The sequence below is a fragment of the Rousettus aegyptiacus genome, unplaced genomic scaffold, assembly GCF_014176215.1.
Source record: "Rousettus aegyptiacus isolate mRouAeg1 unplaced genomic scaffold, mRouAeg1.p scaffold_m13_p_6, whole genome shotgun sequence".
Lineage (NCBI taxonomy): Eukaryota > Metazoa > Chordata > Mammalia > Chiroptera > Pteropodidae > Rousettus > Rousettus aegyptiacus.
The window spans coordinates 52,656,877-52,672,354 of record NW_023416309.1 but is presented as its reverse complement, the minus strand read 5'-3'; the positions used below and the strand labels follow the sequence as shown (position 1 = coordinate 52,672,354).

The 15,478-nt window shown below is 41.1% G+C and overlaps 1 protein-coding gene and 1 pseudogene across 2 annotated transcripts in view; both read right to left on the bottom strand.

Moving 5' to 3' along the window:
• Positions 1-15,478, bottom strand: part of DENND10 (DENN domain containing 10) — a 17,101-nt gene extending 1,623 nt beyond the window's left edge. Inside the window, exons 1-8 of one of the 2 annotated variants that reach the window (XM_016142524.2) lie at positions 15,364-15,478; positions 13,246-13,442; positions 11,723-11,802; positions 9,840-9,988; positions 8,537-8,648; positions 6,853-6,953; positions 3,831-3,938; positions 1,882-1,976 (exon numbers count right to left, since the gene is read on the bottom strand). In XM_016142524.2, coding sequence (XP_015998010.1) covers positions 1,882-1,976; positions 3,831-3,938; positions 6,853-6,953; positions 8,537-8,648; positions 9,840-9,988; positions 11,723-11,802; positions 13,246-13,442; positions 15,364-15,418 — 897 coding nt within the window. In that variant the 5' untranslated portion in view covers positions 15,419-15,478. Of the gene's footprint in view, positions 1-1,881; positions 1,977-3,830; positions 3,939-6,852; positions 6,954-8,536; positions 8,649-9,839; positions 9,989-11,722; positions 11,803-13,245; positions 13,443-15,363 lie in introns of those variants that run through there. The other variant, XM_016142525.2, reaches the window with a different exon arrangement.
• Positions 599-717, bottom strand: LOC118604480 (annotated as a pseudogene).

The following is a 15,478-nucleotide window of genomic DNA, read 5'->3' as shown; positions in this document are numbered from 1 at the left end:
AAGCAACCTTAAAATAACTTAGAAAAATCAATGTCACCACTAACTTTATTTTTTGTCATTTTCAAGTGCACAATTCAGTGGCATTAAGTATGTTTAGAGCATTGTGTAATGACCACTGCTATCCACTTCCAGAACTTTTTCATTATCCCAAATTGAAATTCTATATCCTTTAAACAATAACTCCCCATCCCCCTCTTTCCCAGCCCCTTGGGAACCACCATTCTATCATGTGTCTTTATGAATTTGCCTGTTTTAGGTACCTCATATAGGTGGAATCATACGTTATTTGTCCTTTTGAGTCTTGCTTATTTCACTTAGCATATAGTGTTTCCAAGGTTCATCCATGTTGTAGCACATGTTAGAATTTAATTTCTTTTTAAGGCTCAATAACATTCCACAGCACATGAACACATTTTTTATCCATTCAGACACTGATGGACATTTGGGTTACTTTCACCTTGGCTATTGCTAATAGTGCTGCTATGAACAAGGGAGTACTAATGTCTATTTGAGTCTCTACTCTCAATTCTTTTGATAAATACCCAGAAGTAGAATTGCTGGACCTACGGTAACTCTACATTTTTGTTTGTTTGTTTAACGCCTACAGCACCTGGTCTTCCTAGGTGGTCTCCCATCCAAGTACTAACCAGGCCCAACCCCGCTTAGCTTCTGAGATCAGATGGGATCAGACTTGTTCAGGGTGGTATGACAAAGGAAAGTCTCAGTGTTCGGGTCCTCGAGATAAGACCCACCCACTCTTCCTGGCCACAGCTGACAGGCCACCAGCACTGAACAGAAAGGACAGCGCTGCTGGTGGGTCCCTGTCAAAACCTGTGGCCCTTCTCACCCTTCGGCACCCTGCGCCTCACACGTCACTTTCTCAGAGAGCTGTCTGACCACTTGTCTAACATTCTCTACCTCAATCCCTCGTTTCTGTCACAGCGTTCATTTATGATAGTTCACAATGATCTTGTCACTTATTTTCTATTCATCTACTCTGCTAAAATACAGGCCATAAGGGCAAGGACTGTGCTCACCACTGTCATCCATCCCACTGCCCATGCAATGCCTGACATGTGGTCAGTGCCCAATAAATATCATCTAAGTAAATAAATATAAATGAAGAAAAGAGCTAGGTGCAACCAGGTGAGCATGAGCAGCGCCTGCCCATCAGAGGTGCCTCCCAGGTAGCACACGTGCAGACAGTGGGAGATGATCTGTCCAGGCCCCAGGCCCCCAGTGTACAAATGAGGCGGGGCCTGGGAGAGGCTGGGCTGGAAGTCTAACTTGCAGGAGAGGAGCAAGTTGCTGCAAACTGGCAGTGGACAGAAGGGGAGGAGGCTTCATCACCAGACGAAGAGGCAGAAATAAAACCCATTTCCATCCCAACCTGGCAAGGGGAGAGAAGGGGGTCCACATGGACACTGGTCAATATGAAAGGTAGGCCCCGCAGAGGAATTGACGCTACCTGCACATTGTGACGCCAGAGCTGGCTCAGTCTGGCAGGGGTCTGTGTGCTTACCAGTGTCCTGGAGACAACACATGAGAGCTAGGTGACGATGCTCCATCTAGTGCCCCACGCTCAGCACCAACCTTCTCTTGAGAATTTTTTTCTCTGAAAATGTCGCTAGGGGAGGATGCACTGACCAGTCCAGAAAAGCATTCCAGACCACGCAGCAGTCACATTTCTCACCGTAAGTGCTTGGCTTCGGCGCCAGCACCCCCGTATATATCTGTCCCCAGAGCCTGAAGACTGCTCATCTGCCTGCTGGCCTCTTCCAGTCACTACTGTTCGTGTGAACAGAGGACATGCAGCCCTGTGCACACCACCCAGCTGCACCATTTCAGGACTCCCAGTAAGTCGGCAGAGTAAGGAGTTACCTGTATAACTTGGCTGTCTGACTTCTCTGGATCTTCTGCAGACTGAACAATTAGCTGACCCATTTCTTTGTGCAGTTTGCCCATTGTCATGGCCTCTGGTGAGATTAAGAATACGTTGTATGAATATTTAGAAGTTTACATAATAAAATAAATCATGCCATCTGAAAATGTGAAAGAGGAAATTTTCAAAAAGCAACTGAAAACCTCCCACATCTCCATCTTATTGCTCAACATGAGTACGTTGACATGCTACGAGGTAAGGCATAATCATCATTCATATACTTCATGTCCGAAATAAAGACACACCAGTATCGAGCCAAATTCCTCCTCCATACCTACCTGATAAGAATTCTTTTCCTTTCCAAAAAAATCTAAGGAAGCTTCTGACTACAAATAAGTTGTGAGTTTAAGCCAAGAGCCCGACTTTCCTGTCGAGGTCTACAGTTAAGAATCCGAGCTGATTTTTCTGGCAGGAGTGTTGTGAAAGAAGCGCTTCCTGTCAGTTCCGCAGAGCCAGCTGCGCGTTCAGTGTTTAAGGCCGTTGGAAACCTAAGTTACACTAATCATATCCACTGCTACTTTCTGCAGCAGGAAATAAACAGAAATTTGTTTGTAACTCCAAGGGGCAAACTCGATTTGAATGGGGCTGACTGCAAATGAGCCCGTTTTACAGACTCAGAGCAGCAGAGGGCCGCAGGAAGATGGCCATCCTTTGTGGTCCTAATGCTTCGGCAATTTAAGTGGCCCTGGCCAGTTTTCTATCACTTTGGCTTTATAAAAGGCAGTATCTCCTAATGATCTGATGGTCTGTTTTGAATCTGTCACCATGAACATGCATTATGTTTGTAATTTTAAAACAAAACAAAACTAGTTCTGGTTCTGTTAATTTGCAGTTAGCATCTTACAAAAATTCCTAACTAGCCAGCATTCACTGCCCCATATTTAGGACAAATGCCAACACAAAAGCTGTTATCGGTAATTCCCACCTAAAAGCAGTACCACAAAAGTGCCCTGGGCTCAACACACATTTGACCCAATCCTTACCATGTAGCTGTAATTTAGGGCAATTTAAAGTTTCCAGACAACACTCTGACACTAGAACACTCTGTCCCGATCATTAGTTCCGAGAATACTTTCATTCCCTTGGGTTTACTGAGACATTTTTCAAACAGATTTTTCATGCTGGAGTCATAGTCCCTATACAGTGATAAATGCCTACATGCTCTTTGACACCCCTTCCTTCAAGAAGTGGAGTCTAATTCCGCCCCCTTAAGCGTGGACTAAACTTAACGACTTGCTTTTAACAAAGAGAATATGGAGGAAGTGACGGTGTATGACTTCCAAGACAAGGTCACAGAAGCACTGTGGTTTCCGTCTCTGTCTCTTGGATCACTCACTTTTGGGGAAGCCAACTGTCATGCCATGAGAACACTTGCTGCCCTATGGAGAGGCCCATGTGTTGAGGGCTCTTGCCATGTGAGTTACCTTGGAAGTAGAGCCTCGAGACCCAGTCGAGGCTTCAGATGACTGCAAGCCTGGCACTATCTTGATTGATACTTCATGAGACCCTGAGCCAAAAATTCCCAGCTAAATCAGTCCTGAATTCCTGACCCACCAAAACTGTGAAATAATATCTATTGAATCACTAAATTGAGAAGTGATGCAGCAATAGGTAACTAATATACCTGGTTTAAACAGAAAGTGGAGAAACAAGAGAAAATGACTCTTATCAACATACACTACGCAGCACAAGCACCCAGGGTGCGTTACTAACATGGCTGGGCCAGAAGAAGAAATGCTGTGCTCTAGCCACAGAAGAAGCCCTCGAGCTTCAGTTCAGCACAGCAGGTGAAGTAGCCCTCAAATACTGGTTTTAGAGAATCAGCTTAAAAAACACAACTGCTTGCCTTGCACTTTGTGTGAACAACAGAAGAGAACAGAGCACTAACCTTTTGCAAGGGGAGCAATGGTAATCTCACTGTCTGCCAGATTCACGAACACGTCGTAGAGCTCTGTTCTATTGCTCACCTCTGAGTCTACAAATCCGGCGATGTAACCTGCATTACAAAGACGAACGACATTACTGGAATGGGAAAGAAATCATATTGTGAAGATATCAAAACAACTGAGTCCATACGTTCATCAGCTGGTTTTCTTTACTGCTCTGTTTATTCAGGGCACATTAGCTGTGCCCTGTGGCATTCATTAAGTCTACATTATCGTCAGTTGCCTGAAGAAACTCACACAACTCAAAATGTTCCAAATCTAGACTTCAGTGCCAAGGAAGGAGGCTGAAGGAAAGCGTTTACTTTTCAGTTGTTGCTTCTGGGGTCGGAAATGAGACGAGGCAGAAGGTAGCAAGGATGCTCTTGACCAGTGTTCCCCCTTTAGGTCTTTGTCTCCAAGAAATCATAGCCAAATACCCAAGTTTCCCAGGGAGAGCATAGCGGAAACAGCATCATTGTTCACCAGTTTCAGAGCTGACAGAGCAAGTGCTAAAGGAACCAGGCAACTCCAGAACTAGCAGACCTTCGGAACTGGTGTTAAGACAGCGGTTCCGGGCTTCTTCGGATTTCACAGAGCAGTACAATTTAACCCTTTTCCCAATCAGAAAGAAAAAGTGCAGCTTGCTGCCCGTGTGAATTTAACATCACGCGTAGGAATGTTAACTTTTCTAGGATTTGACATTTGTAGCAATCGAGAATTACTATATTTTGTAAATGGAAATACCACTACTAAAAACGGGATGCTATAAATAGGATGACGTCATTTGTTTCCAAAGATTATTACTATACTTGAGTGATGCGAAAATAATAATAAAAGCGAGAATTTCGTGGCAAACTTTGGATTTGGGGGTGGGGTTAGGGATGTTATGGGCAAGCGCTGCTTACGAGTATTTGTGGGGCAAAGGGGAAATGGATTTAAAAAAATGTGTTTGAGGATCAATGTATCCTCAAGTTTTACTTTACCAGGCGAGGTCATTTTAAAAACAGCAACAAAACCAAAAATTCACCACAAATCATCCCGACACAGACTCACTCACATAAGAGAAAATGTGATATAAGACAGAAATGATACTGCTGATTACTAGAGAGAGAACACTACTCAGTAAGTGTTCCTGGGCCAAATGGCCATTTAAAAGGAAAAAAATGAAATCAGCTCCCAAACTCACACATTACCAAAAAAGTCATTCCAGGTAGAAAAAAGATTTAAATGGGGAGGAAGAAAACTTAAATATTTATTAAAAAAAAAAAAAAAAAAAAGGAGAATATCTTTCTACCCTTGGGATAGAGATTTTCTTAAAATATAAAAACTAAAATAAAAGTCTAATACATTCTAACACATTAAGATTTCTAGTTGTTAAGGAGATAACATGAAAATTTTTTAAAAATTCAAACTCAGAGATTTGTGGAGCATATATAACCAACAATGAGTTCATATCTTGAGTATGTAAAGAACTTTTATAAATCAATAAGAAAAACAATCCAATGGAAAAATGAGTACAAGATAAGAGAAAACATAAAGCGCAAAAAACATAGAAATATGTTTAACCTCATCAGGAATCAGGAAAACACAATGGAATTTGTGAATGAAAAACACATCTACCGAGTGGGCAAACATTTTAAAGTGTAACAATGACCAAGTGCTACTGAGACATGAAGTCATAGGACCTCTCCCACACTGCTACTGGGAGGGTGAACTGTCAGAATCCCCGAGGAAAACATCTGGCATTATCCGGCAGCTTGAGGATTTGTATACCCTATAACCCAGAAATTCTACTCCCCAGTGCGTGGCCTAGAAAGTCTTCCATATGTGCAGCAAGACCCATGACAAGCATGCTCACCGCAGCACTGTTTTAAAAGTGAATAACTAGAAAAGTCAAAATGAGTAAACCATGGTATATTGCTTAATGCGATCCTATATGGCAGTGAAAATGAATGGGATTACAGATAACCATACGGACAGGATGAATCCCACAAAAATATTAAATGTTAAGAAAAAACAAAGCAAAACAAAAACAGGCTACAGAAAAACTCATCTGGGAGCATTTGGGATCATGTTTCCAGCAATCGTCAATTTTGGCTCAAACTATAAAAAAAGTAAAAGAACGAAGAACTCATCCATCATCTATCATGAGTCCATAAGTACAGGTAGTTATTCTGGTAAACCTAACAGTATGTTGTTTAGAGAGATGTGTTCATGTTTAAGTGGCCAGAGGCGGCAGAATGAGATAGGAAGGTCCATGCGGTGCTTCACAGTACTGACGGCATTCTGTCAGCTCTGGGGAGTCCGCGAGTGTTCCTTTTTTTATAACTTGCATAAATATTTCGTATTATTTTATATGTAACAAATATTTCATAATTAAAAAACCAACAACAAAAGCCCCTACTATCTACCATCATTGTTCAATGAAAAGACCTTTTAAGACTATAAAAATAAAAAGAGCATTTTAACCTTTAAAGAAACTAAAACAAAAAACTATGGCACTACAAAGTTAGGATTACTATAGACATAATAATACCGTATTATTAAATTAGTCCCGGAATCTTATTATTAAAAATTATTATACAAGTATAACATCATTTAAAGATAATTTTATTTTTTCTTTTGAGAACAAATACGAAAAGGCTCAGAATGAAGTCTAAATCACATCACTGATAGGAAAACTTTTAAGATGAGAATTTCACAAGCTAAAAATAAGTTGTATTTTGGTCATGGTTGCGTAGCAATGTGAATGTACTTAATGCCAGTGAACTATACACTTAAAAACGACTGAGATGGCCAATTTTATGTTGTGTATCTCTCGATTTTTCTTTAAAGTTTTAAAAGGGAAAATAACTGGTTCCATTTACCAAAGAAATAACTGATCAGTACTCTCCTTAGGAATGCATGCAAAACGAAAAACTAGGAACCAAACGGCACCCCTGGTTAAAGGCCAGTCTCCCGCCGCCCCGGGGTCCTGTGGTCTACCTGTGCACACCTGCAGGGCTTCCAGCTCTTCGGCGTTGAGGTGCACATACGAGTGCAGGATGGTCCAGTCCTGTCGATGCCACACCAGGGCAGGCAGAGTCCTAAGGAATCAAAGTGAGAACTCGAATGGCTGCTGGCCGGGACCCGAGGGACTCAGCCTGCCCCTCCTCCTTCTGGCAGAGGGTGCTGAATGGCAGTGGGGAGACCCAACCCTACACGTGCCAACACCGCCAGGCTTCAAATGAACGTGATGCCATGTTTTAAACTCTGCATTCTGGGTCAGATTAGCAACGAAAAGCTCAAAGGGAAGTTTCAAAAGATCTCCATGGTGTCAAAGAGTGACACTTCTAAGGTTTTCCTCCCGACGCCCCACCCTGCAGACTGTCACAGGGCCATTTAGGCAGGAAACTTTTTAACATCTCTCATTTCAATTTAAAATTCCAGTCAAATTTGCAAACTACTTTGTGTTTATTTTTATCGCAAATACGTTTCCTTAAAAAAAAAAACCTTCCAGTAAAACAACTACTGCGGGAAGACGTGCTGAATTGATCTGTGGTTTTCTGAACCCCCTGATGCCATTATCTATGTCAGAAGCTCTGGACACCCCAGTTTCAGTAGCATAAATGTCGAGGAAAAGGGTAATGAGGTAGAAAAGTTCAGGGTTTTGAAGTCAGAGCGAGCACAATGAAGTCTGGCCCTCTCCCCAGGTCTGAGGCACCCATGATCACAACAGTAACATTTCCAAAGCACGCACTACAGGCAAGATACCTGCTAAGCATCCGACGTAAATTATTTCCAATTCCAAAAACAAGCTTCTGAGGTATTAGCTTCACTTTACAGTTAAGGGGACTGAAGCTCAGCAACATTAGCACACTTTATGTGGTCACAGAGCGAATAAATTGCCCTCCCAGGATTTAATCCAGGTCTTTCCAACTGCCAAGCCTTTCTTCTTTCCATTATCTAACCATTTAGTCTCTCTGAGCCTTGATTTCCTCATCCATAAAACAAGGCGATAATACTTGCAAGGTTCTTGTCATGTGTAAATTTAATAATGTATCTTACATGATGCCTGCCATAAGTAAACACAGCACTAAAGCTAGTTCGCCATGCTTTTAAAAAAGAATCTAAGAATAAGTTAGATTAGGCAAAAAAAAAAAAAAAAAACTAACTAAAAACAAACAATTTATTATAAGAATAAGAAAAGAGTCCATAGTAAAATTGAACAGAAGAAACAACTTAGCTAAAACAAGGGTCAGGAAACTATGGCCCATGAGTTGCTACCTGTCTTTGCACATAAAGTTTTATTGGAACACAGCCACGCTCACTCACTCACATGGGTACTGGTACTGTCTATGGCTGCTTTTATGCTACTGTGACAATTGAGTAGTTGGAACACAGACCACGCGGGCTACAAACCTAAATATTTACTCTCAGCAAGGAAAAGTTTGCAAACTCTTTGCTCTAACACATTTGTATTTCTAAATTTAAAGAAGAATCTGTCCAAATTCAGTAACTTTGAACTACTAAATGTAAACTGGATCATTAGACCAAAAAGATAATCCACCCCCAGCCTAACACATTCTATTTTTAGCAAATGTGCAAAAAAACAGAGCACACATTAACACCAAATGCTCCAAACTGGCTGCCAACAAAGTTTACACTTTTTAATGATTAGAGTCGATACCTGGTAAACTCCTGGACAGCTTCTATTTTGGGGTGATAGACGACGATTCTTTTCTTTAGCATCAGTGCTGTGTGTAAGATAACAGTTTCCATTCCAAACTGAGATACAATGTCTTAAAACAAATGAAATCATAATGTTACTGCATTAAAATTATATAAGGAAATAAAGTTTTTATTATAAAGAATTCCTATCAAATGAATGCAAATTTAGGTAAGTGGTGTAGGTACAGAAGCACCTTCTCTGGCGGATGGGTTTATCAATCCATACATGTGCTCCTAGGACAGGTGTCACAGCTGCCTACACCTGTCACACAAGGGACTCTATGGTGGATGCACGGATGAAGCCAGATTCAAAGAAAGTAGAAAAAATGGTATGAAGGGGTCAGAACCTTTCTGTGCCATGAAAACTCCTTAAGTTTTAAAAAATGTCCACTGATCACCCTGTCCCACATGTCCTTACTTAAGTCCTTTTGAGACAGTTGGACAACACCTCCACGGGGATACTTAGAAACCATGCAGAACAGTAGGGTGACAGTGAAGACAGACAGGTGCTGTGGGAGGACAAGAACGAAGGCCAGCATTCCCCTTGAACTTCTTCTTTTTTTGTTTCTCCTTTTTAATCACCACCCCCTTCTTCCACCCCTGACTCACAGACCTCGCCATCTCCCCTTAAGAACTGGATCTCTGAAGGCAGAGCGTTTCCTCCCACCTGCTTGCAGTGAGCACCCAGGACCTTCTGCATGTAAAGCAGACATGCTAACCACTACACTATGGAGCCACCCCCTCTCCTCCCTTTTTTAAGAACCCCAAAGTCCATGGCTTGGCTCTGGGCTGTCTGACCTTTTGGATGTTCCAGTAGTTTCTCTATTAGAGAAAGGCAGGGAGTTGGACTAGGAATCTGGGCCAGGGACTTGAGCTCTCCAGATGGAAGACGTTAAGTGTTAAGATCTAAGAAAACTATGGAAGCCAGTGGAGAGCTGGAGCCACGAAATTCAGCTTACCCATGAAAGAACAATTCTACCTTAAATGGTGAAAGAACAATTCTACATTAACAGTCAGAATCATATGGAAAGGAATACCATAAGTGTGCTTTCCCATGACAGAATTCAAATCAAATAAGGAAGTGCAGAAGCTCAAGTACCCTCCTGTATAGTAAAAAAATATTACATAGATGGAAATATGTAAAAAGTTGGAAAAACAGTCTGAGAGACTGTCCTGGACTTGGGGATTTTGTTGTTGTAGGGATGGAATCCTCTGGGATGGGTTTTTATTTCTTCTTTCATTTTGTTTTGTTTTGTTTTTACCTTTGATGGAGCCTGCAAGGTATGCCTTTCGGGCATCAAAGTCCTTGCTAAGGAAAGAGCCATTTTCTTCACTCTGGCATATCCCCTTTGTGAGAACTGCAATATAACTCTCCATCATTTTAACTGGGCTCCCATATTTCAGGTACATTCTGTAAGAAAGGACAAAAAGCAATCGTACTTGTACTTCGCATGGACCACATGGAGAAATGCACCAAGGCCAGGCATGGGTACTTTCTAAAGAATCAAAGCGAACTTGCGAATACACTTGTGAATGCTTGAATCTTTCTGTGATATGATTATTCTATAATTTAATTTGAAATGTATTTTAAAAGATTTATAAACCACTTGGGAGACCCTCGGTTATTTGAGGTCATCTCTCTCCGTACATCTGGGGAAGCCTGTGAGAGTCCACTCAGGCAGGAGAATGAACTGCGGGCTGTCTGAGGCCCCGTTATTCTCAAGAACACTGTGCACTCATATCTTTTTATGTCTCGCATTCACAGCTGGTGTTCTAGTCATAATAACTCTGTTTTATTGCTGCAATCTCCTTTGACAAGCAGTTTCATGCATTGTTCGGAAAGCAGTAATTAGTTGTAGAACCTATATTTATTATCAGAGTTCCCAGAGATAACTATATTTATATCATTAAGAAATCAAACTTCTGTAAGTTTCTGGTGATAAATGCACATTAGACATATTCATCAAGTTAAAACTTCCAGAAAGTGCTGACAGGAAACTGGCTCCATTTATAGCTCACATGTGAAATTAATCCCTTCCCTTCCCCTGAAATCTCTTCCTGTGAATAAATTTTGCTTGTAAAGCAGGACTGGGTCTACTTGGGCCTTTCAGTAGCTTAAGGAATAAACAACTGAGAAAAAATAAAATAACTTTTTAAGACAGATCACTTAAAAATGATATTTATTGCAGATTAAGCAATCACAATTGTAGCAATAATGATCTCCTTTTGTGTCAGAGCCATATTAGCAGACAACTGTTTATATTCTACAGTGAGCCATATACCTGGAATTTATCTTATGACAGCAAGAAGTGTTTCTTATCATAGCTGCTGCGAAAACAGTAAAACTTCATTCGTCAAAATACAACCTAATTGAAACTCTTAGGTAAATGAGAAGGTATTCTTAGACTATGTTGTGTATGTACACATATAAATGGCAAAAAAGGCAACCATTTATCTAGTGATATTTTTTAAAAACAAAACTAAACTAAAACCCTGAAAAAATCTTCATTATAGAAAAAGCCAATGTCCCTAACAGGTAAGAAAGATTTCATGAAGGCAACTGATATACTTACACAGGCAAGAAAGTAGACCACTATATTTCGGATGAATTTTTTCAACAGCTAGGATTAAACTAAAGGAGTCTACTTGAATCATGATTAACCAATTAATCTGTTTTTCAGCTCCTTGGCATTCCAGCTAAGAAATGTTCTCCCTGCACTTTAGCGTAATTCAAAATGCCCATTAACTTTCTCCAAAATGGCTCTCACACACAGACCCTGACACACATGAACCAACTCACCACTTCATAAAGCACGTAGCCATCCTATCCTGCTAAGGAGTTCTAGATTGAAAGTGAGTAGAACTAACAGACCAACAACGGCAAGTGACTCAAAACACCCAAGAACTACGATGTGCAAATTGCTTTCTCTCCTCCCCTCAACCATCTGCCCTAATAAGAGGAGCAGTATCTCTGAAGCAGAAGACAAGGTTCCTCTTTATGAAACAGTCTCCTAAGGGCCAGTGAAGATGAAGCTGGGAAGACGGAAGACTGAAATTTGCTTCCTTAGTATAGAAATCTGCTCTGTTACTGTGAGTAAGATCTTCATTTTTGTATATTAGCATTTAATACACTTTTCATACAGACCTACACAATATCCTAGTGAAGGCGGCATATTTCTCTGGATTAAAATCTTTGGCGGTCAGAACAATAGAAAAATGAGTCACCTGTCCAAAAGAAACAAAAAGGTACACTTTTTAAATACACTTTAGTATAATAATTTTTATTGCTATATTCTAACAAATTTCTTATACAAGACACAGGAGCATTAAAGAAAAGACCAAAATATAATGAAGTCCTCACTTGCTTATTTATACTTTTATGTGTATATACACACATGTAAAACATTATACATATATTTAATTTCCTATAAGAATGCTTTTAGTTAGAATTTTTTTCAAAAACAAAAATAGTTCAAATATCAAAAATATGAATTTTTATTTAAAATCCCTTAACCTCATCGAAGCTGAGCTAGGAATACTGTATCAGATCTACCAATTTAGTAACTATTTTTCCTTAAACAGGAGGATGGAAAACAACAAAAATATATCTTAGTAAAATAACATTAAAATTTTACAGTTATAGAAACAGTCGATTTTACAGAAATAGTCAATTCTCTGTAGGATGCTATGTAATCTAAAGGGCACTGTTATAATAAGCTTCGCTAATGTATATGCCTTTATTATTGTAAACGCGAATTTCCGATAATCATCTACCTATTATTCCTATTAATGAGACAAGTTTCAACATTTTATAAAAGGAAAGCATTTAAGAAATATATTTTGAAAAATCATATTTTGAAGTATAAGTTCTCTAAATTTTGTTATTTTTCAAATCTGAAAAACAGATCTGAAATCGATGTTGCTATAATTTGGCAGTTTGTAGTATAAAAGGTAGATAAATCTACCTAAGGATATATTAACACTTTTCGGCAAGAACTTAATGAACATAAACCAAAGGTTTTATAACACATTGAAAACTATCATTTTGCAAATTTATATTTTCTAATTATGAATCTCTTTTTGTGTCTTAAACCTGTAACAGTTTCTAAATTGTTCTCTCCAATAGTTTTTCCTTTAAAAAACCTGCTGGTTGTTTGGGGTTAAAGTCCACAATGGCCACATATTGGTTTTCAACACGTCACATTGATATTGTTCATTTCAAATGACACCCACAAAAAACCTACTGAACACATGAGTTTTCTTAATTATCCTTTCTCCTCTTAGTATAGCCTTACCAGGCAAATTTTAAAAAGTTTTCTTAACTATATCAAGGATAATTATACCCTCTAAAATAGCTTTTAATTATGGAAAAAATACTTTTTCCCACTTTTAATCAGCCATGACTTTGAAACTACTCTGACATCTCTACTCCATCAGAGTATGACCTGGAAAAGGCTTCACTGTACCAACCACGGAGTCAGCCATATTATACCAACACAAATTTACAGGACAAATAAGAGTGAAACATGAAAGAAAACATTCTCAATGAAAATCATATTTAATGTCTTTCAAAAGTGTATGGTGCTTGATAAAGTCTAAAGCTAAGAGTTACTGCAATAACCTTACATCACTTTAAATATTTTTGTTTTGACCTTTATGTTTTCATACCTTTTTCAAAACTGAAGAATCTGGAACTTCAACTGTTGTGATATAAAACCATGTTCTTCTGTACTGACCAAAGACAAAGGGATGGAGAAGTTGGTTTTCATCCGTAAGGCAGCATTTTCTCAGCAGTAGATTCCTTAACGTAGCTGTTGTGGAAGGATAACACCACACCCACAGAACTTCTCCATTTGTGTCCTTTTCTACGGTGGAAAGATGGTCACTGTGAGAATGTCAAACAGCAGCAAGGAAGTGAATTGATTGGTTACTCAGAAGCACTTAATGGAATCACTTTTAACATCCCATTTTACAAAGCAACCCGGGGCATGTGAGACCCCTAATTCCCACCTACCTCTACTTGTCAAATTATGTAGCTCTCCTGACCTTGTTTTTTAGTAAATCATGTTACATATGGATTGCACAAATTCTGTATTTAAAATGTCAACAATAATAATAAAAGTTATTCAGTCATGTATGTAGTTTCATCGTCAAAGTGAACACCTCGATAACAAAACAAGCAATTGACTAATAAAAACTCCAGGCAAAAAATAGCCTAAACTTTAGAGAAACAGTTTCTGTACATATAGCAGTAAGAATCTAGATTTTGACTTATAGACTTAAAAACGAACTTTTATTATGGAAAAAATCAAGTGTATAAAAAAGGCAGAGAAAATAATAAAATTCTCCCTCCTCCATTACTCATTTCAGCAATTATCAACACCTGGCCCTCCTAGTAGCATAAGGCGGAGGGGCCCCCATTTGCAAGCAAATTCCTTCAAAATGCATGTCAATATAAAAAAGCAAGAATCCTGCTGAATTGAAAATATGATTACAAGTCATTTTTTTGTTCCACTGCTACCAGATAAAGTCAGAGTTTAACTCAGTCTTAATTTAGAAGTACCTTTGAACAGGACTCATATGCCTGAGGTTTTGATTTTAGATTTTGCTTTGAAGCGGTTTAAAAATCACATTAGAAATTTGTACGAGAGGCCGTTTCCAGATAAACGTACTCCTTTCAGACACTGAAAAGCAATCAGCACATTTCGCCAGTTTTCCTAAAACCAATGTTCTTGTATACTAGGGAAATAGAGCGTTTAGGGGTAAAAATCTCAATAGAATACTAACACTTTTTGAAAGGGTAGTGGCAACGCAGGGAACAGACGAGACAGTTCATTTAAGTACCCGTGCCCGCTGTCGCCTATCCAATGAATGGTTTCTTGAAACACTCAACCCTGCCTGAAACATTGCACACGGCTCAGGCACACATTCTGGGCCGCTCAAAAATCCCAAAGCACTTCCTCATCTATTAACCCCTCAAAACTAACCGGGATCCCAATGTGATTATGCAGACAGCCTTGCTATGTGCACGCACTCTACCATATAACGCAGGAACCCTTCAACGAGTTGGGGCTCTGGGTCTAGAATGTAAGGGTCCCAATCCGGGCTCCGCCACTTCCCAGCATGCGTCTGTGCACAAATAACACTCTGGGCCTCCGTCTGCTCCTCCAAAAAGTGGGCATCACACATTACCCACACCCCCCGGAGCCGAGGTGAGCGTTAAATAGGGATAATACATGCACAATGCGCTGCACCTGCAAGCACACAGATAGCCACCATGTCTAGAACCACTTGATCACAACATCTGCGCAGCAGGGGGCTGCGAGGGCAGTCCGGCCGGTCTCCCCCACCCTCTGAGGGACCTCGGCCCTGCCGCCTCCCCGCCGTGAGTGAGGCCCCCGAGCGGCTCTCGGCCCAGCCCGGTTCCCTGCGCATCGGCCCCCTCCCAGTCGTGAGAGCTCGGTCACCCTCCACGTCTGGGTTCGTCTGCAGCCTAAGCGGTTTGGGAGGAACTCCTCTCCGGGCCCTGGGAGGCCCTGGGAGGCCCTGGGAGGTCCCTCCGCCCCGCCGCCCGGCCCGGGCGGGCCCCAAGCGGGGCCGCAGGCGGACGCGCGGAGGAAGCTGGGTCCAGCGACTCCCCAGCCCAGGCCCAACATGGAGGGGGCCGCGCCCTCCACCCCGCGGGCAGCGCCGAGGACGCCAGGAGCAGGGGCCGCCCCGGGCCCAGGCGGAGATGGAGGCGGAACTGCTGTGCGGGCCTGCGGGGAAGCGCGCTTGCGTCCTCACCGATCAGCCCGACTCCGAGCATCAGCTGAGTATCCGCCGCCTCTTCCGCAGCCATCTTCCTCCGAGGCCGCCGCAGCAGCGCGCCACTGCCCACTCCCTGCTCTCAGGGCCCGCC